Source organism: Scyliorhinus canicula, chromosome 24 (genome assembly GCF_902713615.1).
Source record: "Scyliorhinus canicula chromosome 24, sScyCan1.1, whole genome shotgun sequence".
NCBI lineage: Eukaryota > Metazoa > Chordata > Chondrichthyes > Carcharhiniformes > Scyliorhinidae > Scyliorhinus > Scyliorhinus canicula.
The window spans coordinates 6,336,259-6,360,728 of NC_052169.1; the positions used below are offsets into that span (position 1 = coordinate 6,336,259).

Sequence of the window (24,470 nt, forward strand, 5' to 3'; positions counted from 1 at the left end):
CTCACTCAACAGCACCACCTAATGGACAAAGACTTGTAATGACACCACCACAGGTAGCTGTTTACATGCAGATCTTCCTGTCTCTATGTCTCCTTTAGCAATTTTAATGTTAAGTGTGACCCAAAGTTCGTAAGAGCAACAAAGCCAGGAAGTGTTGCACAAATGCAAGATTCGGAGACGGGGGGTGCGTCTTGTTGCACAAGCCAATTGCTCCAAATCATTTAAAACAACACCTAACTTACCTAAAATTAATCATTCGCTGTTTTAAAAAGCTACGACGTGCACAGCCAAGGAACGGGAGCAGGAAAAGCTGGAAATATAGTGTCTCGCAGACGCAGCCGACAGCCTTAGATTACAGAAGGAACAAAAAGATATCGAGGGTCCCTGCTCCACACCCCTATCCCAGAAATCCCCGACGAGGAGAGAATGGAGCTCAATTGTGCTGCCTCTTGTATCCGATCAGCTCAAGCTAAATGGTGAGGCTGACCGTCAATGGTGACCGTCAATGGTGACCGTCGTCCCCCCCCCCCCCCCCCCCCCCACCCCACCCAGAAAAGTTGATGCCCTCAAGGGAAGTTGAAAGAGGGAAATGTTCTTTTCAAGTGCATCACAAGAGGCCTGACTCTGGTTTCCCCCAGCAAATGGGGCTACATTGGGTCATTGTCAAGGCCCCTGTCCATTTGCCCCACAAATTCAGCAAGGACGGAGAGGAGTGGGGGGGGGGGGGGGGGAGATTAGTGGCAGGAAGAGGAACAAACAATTTAATACTCTTCCAACACCCACCTCGACAGGACGTTGAGAAAATTAAGGTCGGGAGGATGAGCTTGTGCAATAATTGGATATGTTAGAACAATTAATTAATGTTGCAGCGAGCAGAGTTTACAATAGAAATCTGGGTAGCATCACTTGACATCTATTTACCACAGGAACTGGCCAATTGGTGAGGTTACGCAGGCAGGCGAAGGTCACAGGGAATTGAACATCACGTTATCAGCATCCACTGCATTGAGCTGGGTCGGCTCCAGCCAGCTTGGAGGTTACGTAGTTTAGCAAATTCCCAATCACCTTCAGTGTTACTGTTTTCTCAATTAGCGCCAGGGGACGTGATTCATGTTGCTGGATGGAGTCTCGACGCTCTCAAGCCTTCTCCAGGTAGGTGCTGGGGACTAGACCACTCTTTCCATTCCGACTGGCGGTCCACCATCCATCCTCGCTCTCGTCCGTGATCTGGATGATGTCGTTGGCAGTTATATCCAGCTCATCGCCGCTCTGATCGGGCAGAGAAAGTGGACATTAGTTCTTCTCTCGTCCACTGGCCGACTCTCGCGCAGTGAAGGGAACGTAGACCCCCCCCCCCCCTCTCGGACCAGAGGCTAGCGGCCAAACGCCAGAGCACGAAACGTCCGCTAATTTCACACCTACTGGCAGATACATAGGGGAAACCACCACCTGGGGGGGGTTCCCCTCCGAGTCACTCACCACCTCGACTTGGAAATATAATCGGCCGTTCCTTCGCTGTCGCTGGGTCAAAATCCTGGAAGTCCCTCCCTAACAGCACAGTGGGTGTACCTACACCTCAGGGCCTGCCGCGGTTCACCACCACCGTCTGAAGGGCAATTAGGGATGGGCAATAAATGCTGGGTCTAACCACATCCGCCCACATCCCGTAAATGAATACATTTGTTTTTTTTTTTAAATCGCATTCAAACTTTACGAGGGAACATTATTTAAGTGATAAATTGAAATGTTGCTCACATGGAGTTCTCTGACTGAGGATGGGGCTGAGACGCACCGTTGGGGAGCGAAAGGCAGCTTCACTTGGAATTTAAAACAAATATTTGTTCACAGGATGTGGGCAACGTTGGCAAAGCCCAGCATTAGCTGCCCATCCCTAATTGTCAATGAGAAGGTGTTGGTGAACCACTTCCTTCAGTACAATTCACTCACTCGTTCGGCCGTTTCAGGGGGCAGTTAAGTGTCAACCACGTTGCTGTGGGGTCCGGGGTCACGCGGAGGTCAGAGAGGACAGGATAATGGTTATAGAACATACAGTGCAGAAGGAGGCCATTCAGCCCATCGAGTCTGCACCAACCCACTTAAGCCCTCACTTCCTCCCTATCCTCGTAACCCAATAACCCCTCCCAACCCCTTTGGTCACTAAGGGCAATTTATCGTGGCCAATCCACCTAACCTGCACGTCTTTGGACCGGGGGAGGAAACCGGAGCACCCGGAGGAAACCCACGCAAACACGGGGAGAACGTGCAGACTCCGCACAGACAGTGACCCAGCGGGGAATCGAACCTGGGACCCTGGCGCTGTGAAGCCACAGTGCTGGCTGATGTGTTGGGTAAGCTGGGTCTACGAGGACTGTAGCAGTGAGAGAGACAGGCTTCCAACACTTGAAGAAATGCAACTCGATTTTATTGATCTCTTAAGTATCATACATACTTTAACTGTGGGTTGACACGATGCTGAGTTGACTGGAGACCTGAGGCTAACCTGACCAGACTATCTTACCACCACATGGTGTGTGTTCTAGTTGCTGCTCACGGGCTCTGGCTGTCTCAGAGGCTGCATCCCCAGCGAGCGGGAAAACTAGTGCCCTCTGGCTTTATAGTGGCTGTGTCCTGTCTGGTGATTGGCTGCTGTGTTCTGTGCACCATCATATGCCTGTGTGTATATTATGACACCAGCCACTTGTGCTACTGTGCTGCCCTCAAGAGCGGGAGTTTCCTGGTCGACCATACTGCAGGAGGAAATGACAAATCACTGTGGAGCGTTGCCAAGTACAATTCTGACCAATCCAATGGGGGTCAGTTGGTTTCTGATGCCCTCTTGGGGCTGCATACCTGAAGGAACATGTACCACGATGGTACCACTGGAGCAGACCCCTAACCACTAACTGACCATGTCAGACCTGACCCTGTCATGCCTGATGCTTATTCCAGGAGCTTGAAATGGATAACATGCTCAGTTCAATATCGATTAGCCTGATTATATTGGAGTTGCTCCATTCTGTGCTTCAACAGCCAATCCATAGACAGCAGGAGCACCTGGATTGAATTGCAATGTTTTGTCAGTGGGGAACTTTGCGATTGTTGAAGGTACCAAAGGAAATCTGAGTGCTTAACTCGCAATCGGCTCAGGCAGGAAGTGAACAGCCTGCGCCCCACTCTTGATGGTCTGGAGCATCCCTCCTGCAACCCCCCAATCCCCTCCCTCAACTCCCCATGATTCCACCCCCTCAACACCCCTCCCCCAATCCCCCTCCACCTCCCCTCCCTCCCCCCAATCTCCCCAAAGCTCCCCTCCACCCAAACCCTCCCCTCCCCCAGTCCCCCTCCATCTCCCCTCCCTCAACTCCCCATGATTCCACCCCCTCAACGCCCCTCCCCCAATCCCCCTCCAACTCCGCTCCCTCCCCCCAATCCCCCCAAAGCTCCCCTCCACCCAAACCCTCCCCTCCCCCAGTTCCCCCTCCATCTCCCCTCCCCCAACTCCCCATGATCCCACCCCCTCAACACCCCTCCCACAATATGCCCTCCACACACCCCTCCCCCAATCTGCCCTCCACACACCCCTCCCCCAATCCCCCCCACACACTCCTCCCCCAATCCCCCCCACGCACCCTTCCCCCAATCCCCCCCACGCATCCCTCCCCCAATCCCCCCACGCACCTCTCCCCCAATTCCCCCCACGCATCCCTCCCCCAATTCCCCCCACGCACCCCTCCCCCCAATCCCCCCCCACGCACCCCTCCCCCCAATCCCCCCCACTCACCCCTCCCCCCAATCCCCCCCCACTCCTCTCCCCTCCAAAACTCCCCTCCACCCAAACCCTCCCCTCCCCCAATCCCCCCCACACTCCCCTCCCCCAACCCCCTCAACACCCCTCCCCAATCCCTCCACACTCCCCTCCCCCACACTCCCCTCCCCCCAAACGCCCCCTCCACACTCCCCTCTTCCTAAACCCCCCCAACACTCCCCTCCATACCTCATTCCTCCCAATCCCCCATGTTCCCCCCCCGTCCTTCTCCCCACACTCCCCCTTCTCTCCGAACCCCTCCACCCCCGGATCCTCTCCCCAGCAAACGTGCAAGCCTCCAGGGAGTGTTAGCTAACCAGCATAAGGCGTGATTGCAGAGCATAATGGCCGGCCGTGATTAGAGAGGCTGCCAATATTGTCCAGGCTCCAGGAACAGACAGATTAAAAAACGAGACAGCCAATTGCAGCACGTGGCAAACAGTGAGAAGGAATCTCACTCTGCACCCTTACCTGAGCTGTGTAGTCGTAAATCACTCTGTAACTGTTGGGATTTTCCTGCTGTACGACCACAACACTGGCATACAAATCCTCTGCTAATAAACACAGAAAATCAACCAAATAAGTATTTCAATGCCTATCGGTTAATATCCCTACATCTATTTTTATAAATAGCCTTAATTTAGAAGTATTCCCTTGTCTAGCGAGCAATTTAAAAAAATAAATTTAGTGTACCCAATTCATTTTTTTTTCAATTAAGGGGCAATTTCGCGTGGCCAATCCACCTAACCAGCTTTGTGTTGTGGGGACGAAACCCACGCAGACACGGGGAGAATGTGCAAACTCCACACGGACAGTAACCCAGAGCCGGGATTGAACCTGGGACCTCGGCGCCGTGAGGCAGCAGGGCTAACCCACTGCGCCACCGTGCTGCCCGTACCACCCCTATCTTGAGGGTTTAGAGCAGGAAAGTTCCAGTGGTGACCTGGTGAAGATTTATCCCTTAACCACTCCTCAAATGGACTTCTCGCAGATTTGTCCTCAGTACCCAGTGTCACATGGAGCAACGCTGCCATCTAATGGTATAACTGTGAAATAGCAAACCCAGTCCCGGGCAGGAAAACGCAGCACGCAAAAAACATTACTTTTCTCAGGAGGCTGATGCAACTGAGATGCCTCATTCCTCCCCTGCACCCCTGAAGAGACTTCTCCCTTTCCACCCCATCTCAGCTCCCCTGACACTGAAACCCTCACCCATGGCTGGGTTAAACCTCGGGTATTCCAACGCACTCCCGGCTGCTCTCCCATAGAGTTCCCTCATACAGAGAACATAGAACAGTACAGCACAGAACAGGCCCTTCGGCCCTCGATGTTGTGCCGAGCAATGATCACCCTACTCAAACCCACGTATCCACCCTATACCCGTAACCCAACAACCCCCCCCTAACCTTACTTTTTAGGACACTACGGGCAATTTAGCATGGCCAATCCACCCAACCCGCACATCTTTGGACTGTGGGAGGAAACCGGAGCACCCGGAGGAAACCCACGCACACACGGGGAGGACGTGCAGACTCCGCACAGACAGTGACCCAGCCTGGAATCGAACCTGGGACCCTGGAGCTGTGCAGCATTTATGCTAACCACCATGCTACCGTGCTGCCCTTAAAGCTCGTAAACTGGAGTCCGTCTAAAACTCTGCTGTCTGACTCTCAACTTCCAGCAGCTCCCCTTCACCCATTCCCTCCGTGCTCGGCTCCTGGGCGAGCAACATTTGGTTTAAACATTATCATAGAATTTACAGTGCAGAAGGAGGCCATTCAACCCATCGAGTCAGCACCGGCTCCTGGAAAGAGCACCCTACCCAAGCCCACACCACCCTATCCACATAACCCAGTAACCCCACCCAACACTAAGGGCAATTTTGGTCACTAAGTGCAATTTAGCATGGCCAATCCACTTAACCTGCACATCTTTGGACTGTGGGAGGAAACCGGAGCACCCGGAGGAAACCCACGCAGACACGGGGAGAACGTGCAGACTCCGCACAGCCAGTGACCCAGCCGGGAATCGAACCTGGGACCCTGGAGCTGTGAAGCAATTGTGCTATCCACAATGCTACCGTGCTGCCCTTGGTTTTCAAATCCCTCCATGGCCTCCTCACTCCCTCACCAACTCCGCAGTCGCCTCCAGCCCCCACAACCCTCTCCTCGCTTCTCTAATTTCTACTCTTTGTGCAACCCCAATTTAAATTGTTGCCTCTTTGGTTGCCTGGTCCCTCCTTAAACCTCTATTCCCTCCACCTCCTAATTCCCGCCCCTTTGACCACGCTTTTGGTCGGCTGGCCTGATATCTCTATCTGGTTCAGTGGATTAATTAATTTTCTAATGCTCCTGTGAACTGTCCTAGGATCTTTCATCACATTACAGGTGCTGTATAAATAGTCGTTCCTTCCTCTCATTTCTCCCAGCTCCTGCCTCCGCCCCCCCTCCCCGCTTCCTTAGAAACATTGTAAGGGCCCTTCCTGTTAATTCGCTTTGCCCCCCCCCCCCCCCCCCCCCCCCCCACCCACCATTTTTTATTTTTGGTGTCATCATTTTGATCCATGGATGCTTAGTGGTCCCTTTAAGTCGTGTCGGGGAAATGGGGAACTTGATATTTACAACATAATACACTTCAGACAGGAAAACTTTCACCGCCCGAGAGATGGGGTGGGATCTGATTGGATGTCTGGTGGCCAATGAATTGGTCAAAAGGTTGCAATCTGCCCAGTAACAGGCGGTGATGGGATCCTGCCTGGGTGGGATGATTTTCAGAGAACCTGGAGAAATTCCGTTTGAATCCTGGACGCTCTGAAAAGCGAACCTGCTCTCTCTCTTTCCCCCTCTCTCCCCCTCCTGCTCTCTCTCCTTCCCCCTCCTTTACTCCTGGTGTCTCCAGAGAAGCTGCCGTATTTCTGAAACTGCAGAGACCTGAATGAATCTACAGTGAAAATCATTACAGACTGACAGAAGAAATCTTGAACTGAAAGCCTAAAGGGAAGTGAAGTTTGCTTAAAGACAACCAACCGAAACAAAGACTCTTTATCCTTTTACTTAATATTTTCACCCCTTTATTCCTCTCTGTGTTTGTTTGTCTTGTGTTTGTGTGTGTGTGTACATATAGAGGATGGGGGTAAGTTAAAGTGGGGGATAACGAATTAGATAATAGTTAACCAGTTGTATTTGCTGCCTATTTAATTATAGTTTTTGTTATTAATAAACCTTAATTGTGTTTGAATTTACAAACCTGGTAACTGTAATTATTGGTCAGCCAAGGGCCAAAACCTTGGGGGTTTTCTAATAATTATTTATTAGTTTCAATTGTGTTGCAATTCTGCGTCACGTAATAATAATAATAATAATAATAATAATTGCATATTGTCACAAGTAGGCTTCAATGAAGTTACTGTGAAAAGCCCCCAGTCGCCACATTCTGGTGCCTGTTCGGGAAGGCTGGTACGGGAATTGAACCCGCGCTGCTGGCCTTGTTCTGGATTACAAGCCATCTGTTTAGACCACTGTGCTAAACCAGCCCCAAGTGGAGCTGGAACTGACCGGGCACCAGCCCAGGGGGCTGTAACACTTCCAAACTATCAACCTGAAACATCAACTCTCTGTTTCTGTCTCCACAGCCGGTGCCGGACTTGCTGAGCGTTTACAAAGTTCTGGCTAAATCGTTCTGCACAGGGCACATTTGGCCTTTCACACTGAACGGTGCAGATGCAATGGCCTCGTTTAGGACTGGTGAAGGAGAGCAGGATGGCCACAAAATGACAGCAGCAGTGAGAGGAGTGAGTGACTGGGATTTATATCGGGGTCCTGTTTGTACTCAGGTTACGGCATGAAAACTAAAGCTGATCCAATCTGACAAAAGGTAATCGACCTGAAACCGTTTCTCTCTCTTGACGGATGCTGCCGGGACCTGCTGAGTATTTCCAGCAATTTCTATTTTTTTTTTGAGACTCAACAGACTGGATCCACCCTGACACATGTGCGCTGTCTAACAAGGCTCAAAAGCTGGCCAGAATTAGGACTCCGAGCAGCACAGCAATGGACCATTCCCAGTGCAGCTCTGGGGAGAACCAAAGTATAGACGCTCATAATAATAAAAATTATTGCCCCCAGAGTCTTTTTGAACAGGACCAGATTCAATCCTCTTGGGTCACAAACATCCTGGGTTCAAGCCGCACTCCGGGGCCAAAGCACGAAAATCGAGCCAGACACTCCAGCGCAATACCGGGGGAATACTGCACTGTCGGGGGCGCTGTTTTTCAGATGAGCCGTTAATCTGTCTGCTCAGGAGGATGTAAAACCGGGGGGGGGGGGGGGGGGGGGGGGGTTTATCCCTGGACGCCTTGGCCAATATTCATCCCTTAATCAATGTGACAAAAGATTATATTTTCATTATCACCTTGCTGTTTGTGGGAGCTTGCTGCACGCAAATGTTTTCTGTCGCCTTTTCCGACAACTTCATCAGCTGTAAAGCGCTCGGAGACATTTGGTGACTGCAAAGGGCGCTATACGAATGTAGTTTCTCCGTGTTTCTTACCTGGAGGTGGCACCGTCACGTTGAGTGAATTACTGCTGTTGGATTTGGAGGTATGGCCAGGTAACAGGTGGCTAATCCTGAACAGAAAGGAAGAGGGGTCATAAATTCACAACTAACAGCAGCTGGCAACTCAAGATAGAGCAAATGGTCATTACTCCGTGTCAGTTTCGTTCACTTTGATATAGACTAAATACATTTATTGACCTTCTTAATGATCAAATATTCCGTTCCTTCAGGAGAAATGTCGGTCCCTTTGTCTCCTGTCAGATTTCCCAAGCTCCTCCGAAGGGACTGACTGGTTTAGGATATCCGATAATTTATCATTCCTTGCGTCTGACCCTTAGTCAATAGTGGGCAGGCTGTTTGAACATCTAGGCCATATATGTCAAACTCAAGGCCCGCCCGCGGTGGAATTATCTTTGGCCCGCGAGATAATATCTAATTACTTTTTTTTTTAAAATTTAGATTACCCAATTACTTTTTCCAATTAAGGGGCAATTTAGCGCGGCCAATCCACCTACTCTGCACATTTTTGGGTTGTGGGGGCGAAACCCACGCAGACACGGGGAGAACGTGCAAACTCCACACGGACAGTGACCCAGAGCCGGGATCGAACCTGGGACCTCAGCGCCGTGAGGCGGTTGTGCTAACCACTAGGCCACCGTGCTGCCCTAATAATATCTAATTACTATTAAAGCTGGCCCCAGCAATTGAAGCGCCTATGGCGTATGATATGGCTGATGCCGAGTTTATTCAGGTATAGTGTGAATCACAAAATGTTGGCCTGTGGAAAAATGTTTTCATTAGAAATTACTCTGGAAAAGCTCCAGATAAAGCAATAAGAAATAAGTGTAACTAATTTTTTTATTTATTTAATATTTAATGTTTTTATAGGCAATAACCTAAGCTTTATTAGTTCCAGGTTCAACAAGTTCATTTCAATAAGTTTTGCAAAAAAACATTGAACCAGTCCGGCCCTCGACTTGTCCCGATTTTTAAATTTTGGCCCACGGTGTATTTGAGTTTGACACCCCTGATCTAGGCCGAGTGCAAATCAATACTCACTTAATGTTGCCCATGCGCGAAGTAAGGCGTTGGAGCAGGGGGAGAAGGGAAAGCTAGTCTCCGAAACTCACGTTAATTGTAACAAAAACCATCTGGTTCACACAGGTCCTTTAGGGAAGGAAATCTGCCGTCTTTACCCGGTCTGGCCTACATGTGACTTCTGACCCACTGCGATGTGGTTGACTCTGAACTGCCCCCTGAAATGGTCTGGCAAGACACTCAGTTCAAGGGCAATTTGGGATGGGCAACAAATGCTGATGCCCACATTACATGAAAGACTAAAGGGCAAACCACTGCTGCCTCACCGCGCCAGGGTCCCGGGTTCGATTCCGGCCTCGGGTGACTGTCTGTGCGGAGTCTGCGTGGGTTTCCTCCGGGTGCTCCGGTTTCCTCCCACAGGTCCAAAGATGTGCAGGTTAGGTGGACTGGCTAACCTGCCCCTAAGTGTTCAAAGGGTTAGGAGGGGTTACAGGGGATAGGGTGACGGATTTGCCTAGGTGGGCTGCAGACTCGATGGGCCGAATGGCCTCCTTCTGCACTGTAGGGATTCTGTGATTCTATGACAGACCAGGGGTCAAATGTGGGATTCTTCTGATCCTTTTGGATCAATTCCTTGTGTCATGTGAGAGTGCCTTTAAGAATTGGATGTTTAAGAAATGTACCTTTAAGAAACGAAGCTGAGCATATTACTGAAATGATGTCACGGGGGGGGGGGGGGGGGGGGACCTGAGCTCACTTCTGCTTTTTGGGAGTTTTAGTTTCAGTTTGAAGAAAGCTTGGGTGTGGCTGTGAGCTGCATTGCTGGGGATCTCTGCCATGAAGGACTATCTCTTAATCCTTTGGTGAAATCGGAATTGTAAAAAGGTCTCAATATAAATCTAATGTGCTTCTGTTGGAAAGATTTGTTAAGTCTTTTGGATGTGTAAAGGAACAGTTTGCAGGATTGGGTAGTGTTGTATTATTTTCGGGGTTATCTTTGAAGTAAGGGGTATTAAGAGATCCAATGTTTATTTAAAAGGTTAATTTGAGTTCATGGAATAAACATTGTTTTGTTTTAAAAACCACCTGTCCATAATTGTAATACTGCACCTGGGGAACATGCCGTGTGCTTCAAAAGCAACAATACATTAAAGGTTGGGGTTGGTTGAACTCCATGATATATTTTGGGGTTCTGAAAACACCTCTCCCATAACACTTGGAACAATTTTAAACACAATACAACCTGTAGAAGGGACTTTAGTTGGCGGATTAATTGCCTTAATACTCTATTCATTTTAACGAGCTGCTTGACTATATGTTAGGGAAATAGGCACTTGGCAAAGCATGGACGGATATTTGGCCTTATTTTTAGTCAAGAAGTTCTGTATGAAACAGTCAGAAGGTCATACAATGTAAACAAGCGTACAGCTGCACATTGTTTAGCTGACAGCAATTATTATTTTTCTTAGGCGAAGAACCCACGGCCTGTTGTTAAACACTCGCTTTCCTGTCTTTTTGCTAATCTAAAGAATGTATTTTGTCCTCGATATTGCTTCCTGGATCATAGGGCTGGGAACAGAGGGAAGTAGATCCTTGGAAAATAGGCGACAGGTTTAGATAAAGGATCTGGATCGGCGCAGGCTGGGAGGGCCGAAGGGCCTGTGCTGTAATTTTCTTTTGTTCTTTGTTCTATATAAATTGCTTGCCTTACTTCTGTAAAGCGGGGACGTTTGGAATGACTGTGGTCTCCCTAATCCCCCCACGAACTTCGTGTTAAATAAAGGACCTTTGGCGGAAACTCGAAGTGCTGACTATTAATTTCTTCAACACAACTTGTGCTGAAAACGCGAAAGGCGTGTTTTTGATGTAAGCTCTTCCCTCCCATAATATTACATTCTGAAAAAAATTGAACAGTTTAAGAATAAGATGCCTCCCATTGAAGACAAAAAGAGTCTGTCAAAGTCTCTTCCCATCAAGACTGGTAGAGGCAGGGACATTAAATATCTTTAATGCTGAATTAGATACATTCTTGACTGACAAGGGAGGTCAAAGAGTACAGGGGCTGGAGGAAGGCAGGGGTTATTTTGGTGTTGCTGGAAGATGCACAAGGCACTCGTATCCCGGACTGTTGGCTGGTAGCACGTCACTGCAGCAATGCATAAAGCCGCAGGGCACAGCGAAAGTTCCTCTGCGCAGACGTAAAAAATAGGATTAACGTTTTGAGGTCAATGACCTTCGCTCAAAAGCAACAATCCTCAGGCCCTCTCTCCACGGGGGAGGGCGCCCAGCATTTTCTCGTTTCAATTTCAAATTCCCAGCACCTGTTTTCTTTCTTTTCAAGTCATTTTTGGGATGTATGGCGGTTGTGGGGAGGAATAAAACGCCCCTCTGAAATTAACCGAGTCGCTCGCTCGACCATTTCAGCTAATGGTCTCAGCCACATTGCTATGGGTCTGGATTCACATCTAGGCCAGACTGGGTAAGAGTGGCAGATTTCTTTCTCTCACATCAATGAACCAGAGGTGGGAAGGTTCACAACAATCCCAGACCTAATCCCAGATTTATTAATTGCAGGAGTTTTAAATTTCCCCACCTGCTGGAATGGGATTTGAACCAGTGTACCACTTGGCCTCTGGATTACTCGCCCAGTAACCTTACCACCAAACTACTAGTCCGGCTTCTGAATCTCACTTTGCCTGTTCGATATTAACTAGAGGCTGATTTTCTTTTTGCCTCCCTTAACCCAAGTTGATCCGAGGGTTCTCGAGGCATTTCACGTTTGGGATTTGGCGGGTTAGCACATACTGCTAGCTGCTCTCTCTCTCTGCCCTATAAAAGCTGCTCCTTTCGTTGGGAAATGAACATTCTGGGCTGGTTTAGCACAGTGGGCTAAATAGCTGACTTGCAATGCAGAACAATGCCAGCAGCGCGGGTTCAATTCCCGTACCGGCCTCGCCGAACAGGCGCCGGAATGTGGCCACTAGGGGCTTTTCGCAGTAACTTCATTGAAGCCTACTTGTGACAATAAGCGATTATTATTATTCTGGCTCCAGCTGCGTCACGTTTAGCAAGCCTAGCAGGCGCACACGCAGCAGCTGTTAGGCAGGCGAGTGCTTCCAGAACCAGTGGTGGAAAATCCGACAGACGCCAATATAAAACGATGCAAATGTCTCGTGATCACGGGAACGATCGCTCAAGTGTTAATCAGCCATTGCGAAGCGGAGGTGTTAATTGCTGCCCTGCGTAAAGGCACAGTTTGCTTACACGTATAGCCACGTTGCTAGACACACATTAATGAATCAGCAAACAGTCAATTTATAGATATACCTGTCGGGTAAATGGAAAAAATTAGGAAAATATCTGAAACACAAAATATCGAAACATGGAAGTTAATAACAAACACAGCCAGAAGCATGGGACAAGATCACAACTGATAACGTCTGCAAAATCCTGCTTTGCTGCTTGAACCCCCTGGGGCGGGGGGGGGGGGGGCTGAAGGATATTCTGTTAATGGTTCTGTGCATTCATGGGAAACACTCACTCCACATGTTTCCAATTCAGCGACCTACAAAGTTAAACTGAATGCTACACTTGTTAAATGGAAACCTCCCCACTCCCTACCGCAGTAAATTAAACGGCAGCGCATGTCCACACTCCCTTGCATTTATGTAGTGCCTTAACCCTGAAGAAAAATGGCGAGAGGGGCTCAACTTGTCCTCATGCATGCTCCACTGTCACATCTAACTATATCCTAGTTAAGTTTTGCCTGATCCTTTACCCTGGTGTAAAGGTGTAAAGAACCTTTTTTTGCCAAATTTAAGACCTTTAATATTCAGAGGATTGCTGGCAACTCGATTCACCCCGGCCTCTCAAGCCTCCTGATTCCCTCCGGATTCCCCTGGTCTTCCGGACCCTCTCCACCCCCAAAACTCTCTTCCCTCAATCTCAAATTCTTGGGCACTCAAGACATTTCTAACATTCTTGACCAACTCTTCATAGAATTTACACTGCAAAAGGAGGCCACTCAGCCCATCGGATCCGCACCGGCCACCGGAAAGAGCACCCCATCCAAGCCCGCACCTCCACCCCATCCCCGTAACCCAGCAACCCTACCCCACCTTTTTTGGAGACCAAGGGCAATTTATCAAGGCTAATCCACCTAGCCTGCGCACCTTTGGACGGCGAGAGGAAACCGCAGCACCCGGAGGAAACCCACGCAGACACGGGGGAGAAAGTGCAGACTCCGCACAGACAGTGACCCAAGCCGGGAATCGAACCCGGGAGCCTGGAGCTGTGAAGCAACTGTGCTAACCACTGTGCTACCGTGCTGCCCTATCCCGGTATTTGGAATGGCTGATGACCCCAGTCCAATCCCCATTGAGCGGTGCTCATTCCCGTCCCAAGACCGAGAAAGAATTTGCTTCAAGCTCGGACTTCGTGGCTCCAGCATTAACTCGGCCAGAGCTGAGGGAGGTGTGGCTCCGGCGCGCAGGCACGTTCTGATCGTAGGTGCGAAATTCCAATGGACTCGGCTGGGATGAATCTGAAACCGCGCAGGCGCTGTTTTACCTTTTCATCACGCCCCCATTCCTGGAGGAGGCCACTATGCGGTTTTCCGTGGTGGACAACTTGTTATAATAATTCTCGTACTTGATGGGAGCTGTAAAGAGAGGCAATGGTCCAGGAGTGAATTCAACATCGGAAACACGCTCGTTAAAGACTCACGAATCGCATTGCTGAACATGAGGAAGCAAAATGATCTGTCCAGGCAGAAGCGCCCACATCCCATGAAAGAATTTAAAAACAAACGATCACACGAGGTTTGCACGATTTCACCCGATACATGCTCTTAAGACCATAAGACATAGGAGTGGAAGTAAGGCCATTCGGCCCATCGAGTCAACTCCACCATTCAATCATGGTTGATAAAATTGATGCAATGCCCCCCGTTCTAAAGGCCTTACAGGACATTCCTATTCAGCAACGGTGCTACAAGGGAGTGTTGCTCGAGAAAAGCTCAAAGCGAAACTAGAACCTCTCATTTTTCCATCCGTTAATTAATTTTTTTAAGAAATGTATTTTCTTACAAACATGTGTCAAAACAGGTTACAGCAAACAAACACGTCGGGAAACATACTTCCCAGCAATCAACTGTACAGATTTTTCCTTTCTCATAATTCCAAAACATGTGCGCGTGATTTGCTGGCCCCCGCCCACACCCATCTGCTACCCCCTAAAAGAAGCCACTCATTCTCGCCCGAGTCATATGCATCCTGTGCACAACCTTCAACTGTATCAGATTGCGTCTCGGCCTTTTGGCTAAGATCAAGAGTTGTATCTGCTCAGCCTCTTGGCAATGCCTCTGCCAATTAAGATCTGCTATGTCTCTTGTGGAGACCATGAATTGGATTCAATTTGAATTTGAATTGGTTTTTGGAGCAGGCAAGGAGTTGGATTAGGGATTCACCCCTGTCCACACTCTGAACCCTGGCTTTGTAACTCAGATAAAGGAATAAAAATAAATAAATAAACTGTATCAGGCTCATCCTTGCACAAGAGGAGGTCCCGTTTACCTTCGCAGTGCCTCACTCCATACTCCCCAATTGATCCCCATTCCCAACTCCGCTTCCCATTTCTCCTTGATCTTCACCACCCGCTCGCCTCCCTGCTCCCCCAGCCACTTATAGATATCCCGAATTCTTCCCTCCTCTTCCACATCCGGGAGCCGCAGTCACTCCAGCAGGGTGTGTCCCAGCAACCGAGGGAACCCCCTCCAGACCTTTCATGCAAAGTCCCTAACCTGCAGACGCCTGAACTCACTCCCCCTCGGCAGCTCTACCCTCTCCCTTAGCTCCTCCAGACTGGCGAACCCTTCCATCCATTCATTTAAACCCCACAGCTCCTGTCAACCTCAAAACATCCTCCAAAAACAGGGGTCAATTTATGCATCTCAATTATAAAAGTGAACCATTGGGAGTGGGAGGGGGGTGGGGTAGTGACCATTCTGATGCAAACTGTCTGCGTGGGTCTCACCCGCACAACCTAAAGTTGTGCAGCGTAGGTGGATTGGTCACATTAAGTTGCCCCTTAATTGGAAAGAAAAAGAATTGAGAACTCTAAATTTAAAAATAAATAAATAAATTCTACCAGCTGTCGTGGTGGGATTTGAACCCGTGTCGCCAGAACATCAGCCTGGGCCTCTGGATTACTGGTCACTACACTACACTACACTGCCACCCAGTGGATCCATTCCTCATTACAGCATCAGGAACCCCTGGTGGAGGGGTGTGCATTTGCGGATGGGATTAAGCTCGACCAGAATATGGACAAACTACCTGCTATTGAAGGATAATGCATGCCCGATAGCCACCGTGCCAAGTTCTGAAGTTGATGTTCTCTTTCTCTCTCATGACCCCCTCCCTCCTTTCGTCCATCACCCCCACCCCGCCAGGTGTCCTGACTGAAGAGGAAAGATGAAGGGTGACCATTGGTGACACATCGAGTGGGAAAGGCACAGGATTTTTTCTCATCTCCTGACCACGTGGCACAAACGCCAGTTGGAACAGAGCCTCGTCCACTAACGGTTGGGGATTAAATTGGAGACTCTGGGAGCCAAACTGAGAGTTAAAAAAAAAAATTCCAATTAAAGGGGCAATTTAGCGTGGCCAATCCACCTATATCTTTTTGGGTTGTGAGGGTGAGACCCACGCAGACACAGGGAGAATGTGCAAACTCCACACGGGCAGTGACCTGGGGCCGGGATTGAACCAGGGTTCTTGGCGCTGTGGAGAGGTCTTCAATATTATGGGCCACAACTTATGTGGCAATCCGTGTCGAATTCATACGGTGCCAGTCTTACCCGACCTTCCTGATTCAGGCTGGGTGAGATTGAGGCAGTGCAGCAGGTTCCTGGGTCCAGTGGCAGAGTCGAAAAGAAAGGGAATGAACAAGGACAGGCCCCATTTTTACCGCACTAGCTGCTGTAAAGCTGTTGAGTTTAACAGTTCTATCGAAAAGGACAGGCCAGGGAGAAGGCGAGTGTAGGAGGTTTAGGGGGGATGGAGGGTCAGGGTGGGAGTAGTGTGTGAAGGAGGGGGGGGGGGTTAGGCAAGCGGTCCGGTCAAGGAGGGAGTGGGGAATACAGTGAAGGTTGGCGTCCGTGCGAGGCTCGGTTTGGGTGTTCAAAATAGTCCTCTGGTTTGCAACTCTTTACTCAAACAGATTATTCTCTTGGATATCCCAGAAGATCTCGAACTCCATCCCAAAGAGACCTGGCCTGTGATCATAGAGAAGACCTGTTAGAGTCTTACCAGGTGGATTCAACCCTGTCATTTTCTTCTGAATGAAGCAGTCCATATCAGCATCAATGTCACACAGCTCCAGAACCTTCCGAGTCTCTTCATATAGCTGCAGGAAGGTTAAAAGGTAGCATAAAAGCTCTAGTGTGGAGTAAGATCCCATGGATCAGAAATAGCAACAAGCTCCATTAACATTAGTGAGTAAATGGCCACAAGAGGACAGAACGATCCCAATCTGTGTGGTCAAACGGTCAACCATTACAACACTGACTAGGCTTCAAGGAAAGTACTTCATTGGCTGTTTTTGAAGCTCTTTGAAGTCATTAAAGGCGCGATACAAAGGCAGGTCTTTCTACACCCAGCGCAGTGACACAAGGTAAAGAGGTAGAATGTCAGCCAGATGTTCTACCCTTATTTCTAATGGCTAGGCAATGACTTCACTGGAAGTGTGCGCGCGGGGGAATGGGCATCAGCTGAAGGCTTCACTTCAGATTAGATAAGTAAATGAGGGAGGAATGGAAGAGGTTGAAGAAGATGGAGAGAATATAAAATAAGGGGTACAATTCTTAAAGGGGTACAGGAGCAGAGGGAGCTGGCTGTGTGAGTGCGTAAATCACTGAAGTAAACAGGACAGGTGGAGAGATCAGTTAATAAAGCAGATAGTATTCTGGGGTTTATTAATAGGAGCATTGGGTTCAAGAGCGAGGAGGTTACGCTGAATTTATACAAGACACTAGTTAGTCGTCAGCTGGAATATTGTGCCCAGTTCTGGGGGCCGCACTATAGGAAGGGTGTGAACACATTGGAGAGAGCGGGGAAAGAGGTTCACAAGAATGGGCCCAGGGATGGGAATCTCAGTTGTGAGAATTGATTGGAGAGGTTGGGACTGCTCCGCGTTCGAGAGGGCGTTAGATGATCATCTGAACAGGAATAATGCGTAGGGGCACAGGGGAAAAAGGGCAGGGGAACGGCACTAAGTCATGATGCTCGTTTGGAGAGCCGGTACAGAGACGATGGGCCGAATGGCCTCCTTCTGCATCGTAACAATTCTGAGATTTTATGTCGAAGAGGGATGACTAAAGGAAAATGTGGGGAGCTTTGTGCGGAATATAAAAGTGGGCCAACAGGGCTTGGATTCTGTGCTGTAATGTCTTTCCAGGGGTGGGTTTGGTTGCCGTGGCGTCCCGCAGGCCGATTTATGCTGGTGCAGGTTTTACAATGAAGGCTGCCAAGGTGGCCTCGGGAGTCCTGTCTCAGCATCTTCAGGGAAGGTGGAGAAAATTAAAAACTCCTGGGTCGATTGGTCAGTTACCAGGGAATTGCTGCTTGCAGGCTTTTGACACATTTAGAAATTTAAAAAACGAGAATTTAAAAAATTCATTCAGACTGCAATCCACCGTGCAAGGCCACCATTTATTGGCCATCCCTAAATGCCCGTGAATCGAGTGGCTTGCTGGGCCATTTCAGAGGGCATTGAAGACTCAACCATGTGGATCGGGAGTCGCAGGTCGGCCAGACGGGTAAGGGCGGCAGAGTACCCAATTCATTTTTCCCAATTAAGGGGCAATTTAGCATGGCCAATCCGCCAACCCTGCACATCTTTGGGTTGTGGGGGCGAAACCCACGCAAACACGGGGAGAATGTGCAAACTCCACACGGACAGTGACCCAGGGCCAGGATTGAACCTGGGACCTCGGCGCCGTGAGGCTGCAGTGCTAACCACTGTGCCACAGTGCTGCCCCTAGATTTCCTTCCCTAAAGGACATTAGTGAACTAAATGGGTTTTTACAACAATCGACAATGGTTTCACGGTCGTCATTAGATTTTTAAATTCCACATATTTATTGAAATTCAAATTTCACCATCAGCCGCGGTGGGATTTGAACCTGGGTCTCTGGCTTACTAGTTCAGCGACAAGTCTAGTGACAATATCACTACGCCACTGCCTCCCCACTGGTTGCCTCGATAGGCCATTGCTGTGGGTCTGGAGTCACATGTAGGCCAGACCGGGTAAGGACGGCAGATTCCCTTCCCTAAAAAGGACATTAGTGAATCAAATGGAGTTTTACGACAATTGTTGACAGATTTGTGGTCACCATTACTGAGACTAGTTTTCAATTCCAGATTTTATTGAATTTAAACTCCACCAGTTGTGGTGGTGGGATTTGAACCTGTGTCCCCAGAGCATTAGCCTGGATCTGGAGTCCAATTACCACTACACCATGAAACGCCCTGAAGATGAATTTTACGAAGCTGCATTAAGGTTCAGAGTCAGTTGGCATTGTCATCATTAACCGCGCTACCTCATCATCTTTCACACACTGCAGGGAAAGCTGGTTGCAATGCATCCACAGCGAATTCCTCAAGTTGTTGATTCTGTCGCACTCCTGCTGGTGAAATACCTGTAACCAAATGGGGAAAGATGGTCAAGGACGAGCTATGGCAAGGGAACCGCCACGGTACAACGTTACAGCACTGATCTTCCAAATGTCCATCGCAGTTTAGGTTCAGGAGGTCACACAGGTGGTTTGGCATTCTCTGAATTCGTGCCAATCCAGCGTCAGCACTGATCGGTGACCGGTGAAGGAGTCATCGCCGGGGGGGGGGGGGGGCAAGTGGCAACAGCAACAAAATGAAAAGACCAACATAAATTGAGCAAGCGATTGGAGGAGGCGGGAGGCACAAGCACATCAACACCTGCTCTCACGGGCTGCACGGTGGCGCAGTCGGTTAGCACTGCTGCCCCATGGCACCGAGGTCCCAGGTTCGATCCCGGCCCCGGGTCACTGTCCGTGTGGAGTTTGCACATTCTCCCCGTGTCTGCGTGGGTCTCAACCCCACAACCCAAAGATGTGCAGGGTAGGTGGATTGACCACGCTAAATTACCCCTTAATTGGGAACAGTGGGGCAGCACGGTGGCACAGTGGATAGCATTGCTGCCTACGGCGCTGAGGACCCGGGTTCGAATCCCGGCTCTGGGTCACTGTCCGTGTGGAGTTTGCACATTCTCCCCGTGTCTGCGTGGGTTTCGCCCCCACAACCCAAAGAGTGCAGGATTGGCCATGCTAAATTGCCCCTTAATTGGAAAAAATAATTGGGTACTCTAAATTTATTAAAAAAAAATTGGGAACAGTGAATTGGGTACTCTAAATTTAAAAAACAACATCTGCTCTCACAGACCCTGGAGCCGCAGTAACAATTTTTAGAAATACTTTTCATGACAAAAACACTATCCCTTTGAAGAGATCGATTTGAACTTGGATGGGCCGAATGATGACTTTCTTTGATTTGATTCTTCAATGAAGAATCTCCTCTTTGGAAGACCCACTTAAACATGATTCCCTTTTTATAACGAAGCATGGAGACCCTCCACTGCCTCCCATGGCTATCCAATATGCGTGACTTCATGGCAGCAACAGATCTGGTTCGGATTGTTGAATATCTTCCCAACATTTGCCCTCCTCAAACTTAATGACCCCGTCATTCCCGGCCCCGGTGAACGGGATATACATGCCTATTGGACCCGGTGTTGGTGGGTGCCCAGTGTTTATGGAAAGGGTGAGCAATTCAAAAAAGCTGATGAAAGGAAAAGCATCGAAGGAATGGAGTTGACAATCCATCCTCCAAAAGGTCACCGAGAGCTGGGGCCCGATGTCTAAAGCCATTCAGGGAGAATCTGGATGGTTAACAAGGTGTTTGCAGGTACCTCACAGGTATTGATGTGCTCATGTTCCCACTCTTGCCGAGTCTTGTCCAGCTGTTCCACATTCTGTTGATAAACTCGCTCTGAAAATACAATTTGAAAAGCGGGATTTCCTGTCAGAGTTTTGAAGACTTATGGCAAACACACACGCACCTCCCCAAACACACACATACAAACCCCAACACGCACATACACCCTCCTCTCCACACACATACAAACCCCAACACACAGATACACCCACGTCCCCACCACACACACGCAGCTCCCCACACACATATACACACACCTACCTCCACACTTTTTTTTTTTTTTTTTATTATAAATTTAGATTACCCAATTATTTTTTCCAATTAAGGGGCAATTTAGCGTGGCCAATCCACCTACTCTGCACATTTTTGGGTTGTGGGGGCGAAACCCACGCAGACACGGGGAGAATGTGCAAACTCCGCACGGACAGTGACCCAGAGCCGGGATCGAACCTGGGACCTCAGCGCCGTGAGGCGGTTGTGCTAACCACTAGGCCACCGTGCTGCCCCACACACATATACATACACCCACATCCACACCACACGCACCTCCCCACACACATACAAATCCCAACACGCACATACACCCACCTCCCCACACACATGCACCCACGCATCTCCACACGTACATACATACACCCTCCTCCACACAAACACACATACATACACCCACCGCCACACACGCACACACCTCCACACACACGCAGCCCAGGGAGATGGTCAAGAGAGTGAGACAGTGTTTGGTGAGAAAATTAGTTGAGAGATGGGGGAAGTGAACTTTACACTTGGTTTATGTGCCCTGGCTGTATGTTCTCATGTTCCTGTACAATAATCTAGCCCAAAGTAACACTCATTGCAATTCACTACTGCTCCATCAGACCAACTTTGTGGCGCACATGTCTGTGTGGGTTCCACCCCCACAACCCAAAGATGTGCAGGGCAGGTGGATTGGCTGCGCCAAATTGCCCCTTATTTGGAAAAAAAAAGAATTGGGTACTCAAAATTTTAAAAAAGAAGAAAAAAGTACTACTTTGTGGGAGTCAGTGAGCTCAGTTGATTAGGCAGTTAGCACATGGTGTAGAACGATGCCAACAGCATGGGTTCAATACTCGTTGCCAGCTGTGATCGTTCTTGGAGGCCTTCCTCCTGGCCTTGCCCTACACCTGCAGAGCGATGCCTCTTAAGCTATAAAACCAATTGTCTTCTCTACCAGAGAGGTGATTATAATTCGTCATGGTCTGGGGTTAATGATCTAGTACAGCTAAGTGAGGCCATGGGATCCTTCAGTGTCTTTTACAGCTCTAAACATTGTGGATTTTCAAAATGAATCAGTACTCCTCCATGTTGAACACCACTTGATGTTGACCATCCAGAACAAAGACTGCAAATTCATGGGAACCCCATCAACTGCAAGCTCCCCATCACCATCACTGGGCTGGGTAAAGTTCCTGGAGCTCACTGTGGGTGTAACTATCCCAATCAATGAGTGATTGAAGAAGGTGGCGGTGAAAGTGGTAGCCTGACATAGTCATATTCACAGAATCCCAGATAACATCCCAGACACCACTGTCACCACCCCTGGGTATGTCGCACCTGAGAGTACTCAGCACCTGGGAGTACTCAACATCGGCTCTGGACCCCATGAAGTCTCATGGCTTCAGGTCAAACATGGGCAAGGAAACCTCCTGGATTACCACGTACCGGCCACCATCAGCTGATGAATCAGTGCTCCTCCACGTTGAACACCACCTGGAGGAAGCACGGAGGGTGGCAAGGGCACGGAATGTATTCTGGGTGGGGGACTTCAATGCCCTTCAACAAGGGTGGCTCGGTAGTACCACCACAGACCGAGTTGGCCAGGTCCTAAAGGACATCGCTGCTAGACTGGGTCTGCGCCTGGTGGTGAGGGAACCAACAAGAGGGAAAAACATCCTCACCAACCTTCCCCTGCAGCCCATGACATCTGTCCATGACAGTATCAGTAGAAGTGACCACTGCACAGTCCTTGTGGAGCCAAAGTCCTGTCTTCACATTAAGGATACCCTCCATCGTGTTGTGCGGTACTACCACCGTGCTAAATGGGTCAGGCTTTGAACAAATCTAGCAACTCAAGACTGGGCATCCATGAGGCGCTGTGGGCCATCAGCAGAATTGTACTCAACCACAATCTGCAACCTCCTGACCCGGCATATTCCCCCACTCTACCATTACCACCAAGCCAGGGGATCAACGCTGGTTGAATGATGAGTGCAGGAGAGCATGCCAGGAGCAACATCAGTCATAATAAAAAATGAGGTGGCAACTTGGCGAAGCTACAACACAGAACTACTAATGTGCCAAACAGAGTCAGCAGTGAGCAATAGACAGAACTAAGCAATTTCACAACAAAGGCATCAGGTCTAAGCTCTGCAGTCCTGCCACGTCCAGTCCTGATTGATGGTGGACAATTAAACAACTCACTGGAGGAGGAGGCTCCACAAATATTCCCACACTCAATGATGGAGGGACCCAGCACATCCGTGCAAAAGACAAGGCTGAGGCATTCGCAACAATCTTCAGCCATAATTGCCGAGTGGATGATCCATCTCGGTCTCCTCCGGAGGGCCCCAGCATCACAGATGTCAGTCTTCAGCCAGTACGATTCATCCCACGTGATATCAAGAAATGGCTGAAGGTACTGGATACGGCAAAGGCTATGGGCCCTGACAAAATTCCGGCAACATTACTGAAAACTTGTGTCCAGGACTTGCCGCACCCCTAGCCAAGGTGCTCCAGTACAGCTACAACACTGGCAACTACCCGGCAATGTGGTAAATTGACCAGGTGTGTCCTGTACACAATAAACAGGACAAATCCAACCCAGCCAATTACCGCCCTATCAGTCTATTCTCCATCATCAGCAAAGTGATGGAAGGGGTCATCAACAGGGCTATCAAGCAGCACTTACTCAGCAATAACCTGCTCACGGATGCTCAGTTTGGGTTCCACCAGGGCCACTCAGCTCCTGACATCATTACAGCCTTGGTTCAAACATGGACAAAAGGAGCTGAACTCCAGAGGTAAGGTGAGAGTGACTGCCCTTGACATCAAGGCAGCATTTCATAGAATCATATGCCAGTGGAGAAGTAGGGCATTCAGCCCATCAAGTCTGCACCGACCCTCCGAAAGCACCCTACCTAGGCCCACCAGCCCGTAACAGCCTCCCCGAACAGGCGCCGGAATGTGGCGACTAGGGGCTTTTCACAGTAACTTCATTTGAAGCCTACTCGTGACAATAAGCGATTTTCATTTCATTTCAGTGGTTAGCACTGCTGCCTCACAGTGCCGAGGTCCAAGGTTCGATCCCGGCTTTGGGTCACTGTCCATGTGGAGTTTGCACATTCTGCCCGTGTCTGCGTGGATCCCCCCCAACCCAAAGATGTGCAGGGCAGGTGAATTGGCCACGCTAAATTGCCCCATAATTGGAAAAAATGAATCGGGTACTCTAAATTTATAAAAAGAAAAGAAGGCACCTTCTCAAGAGTAGTTAGGGATGAGGAATAAATGTTGGAATAGCAACACTCAGATCCTGGAAAAATGGCCGACTCCTGCTCCTCATTTCCATGTTTCCACATAATTGGGGATGGAGAACAAACACTGGTCTTCACAGCCACGCCCCCCCCAACCCTCGAACAACTAATAAAGGAAACATTGAATATGCAAAGATACGCGTCTCCCGGGTTGCTGGTGGCAATGCCCGGGAGATTTACATTCACTCCAGAAAACGCCAGGAAAGTCTAAGAAAGTAAGCGAGGCTCTGAATAGTACCACCAGTCTGCAATCTGAGCTTGGCACAGCACGAAGAAACTGGTCAGAAGAAACTGGTCAGATTCACTTTGTGCTTCAAGGTTTGAAAATCAAAATCAAAAGGCCTTTCTCGACGAATGCAGTGGTGTCTTTTCTAAAAATAAATTTAGAGTACCCAATTATTTTGTTCCTATTAGAGGACAATTTAGCATGGCCAATCCACCTACCCTGCACATCTTTGGGTTGTGGGGGCGAGACCC

General features: G+C 49.2%; 1 protein-coding gene and 1 pseudogene across 4 annotated transcripts in view; one reads left to right on the forward strand and one right to left on the reverse strand.

Moving 5' to 3' along the window:
- Positions 1–534: 534 nt before the first annotated feature.
- The window catches only part of LOC119956883 (proline-serine-threonine phosphatase-interacting protein 1-like), a 75,759-nt gene continuing 51,823 nt past the window's right edge, over positions 535–24,470 (reverse strand). Inside the window, exons 9-16 of one of the 4 annotated variants that reach the window (XM_038784429.1) lie at positions 20,402–20,481; positions 18,999–19,097; positions 16,708–16,804; positions 13,967–14,057; positions 12,725–12,757; positions 8,354–8,430; positions 4,277–4,356; positions 535–1,269 (exon numbers count right to left, since the gene is read on the reverse strand). In XM_038784429.1, coding sequence (XP_038640357.1) covers positions 1,138–1,269; positions 4,277–4,356; positions 8,354–8,430; positions 12,725–12,757; positions 13,967–14,057; positions 16,708–16,804; positions 18,999–19,097; positions 20,402–20,481 — 689 coding nt within the window. In that variant the 3' untranslated portion in view covers positions 535–1,137. Of the gene's footprint in view, positions 1,270–4,276; positions 4,360–8,353; positions 8,431–12,724; positions 12,758–13,966; positions 14,058–16,707; positions 16,805–18,998; positions 19,098–20,401; positions 20,482–24,470 lie in introns of all 4 variants that reach the window. The other 3 variants (XM_038784428.1, XM_038784432.1, XM_038784430.1) reach the window with 3 other exon arrangements.
- LOC119956954 lies at positions 14,697–14,916 on the forward strand (annotated as a pseudogene).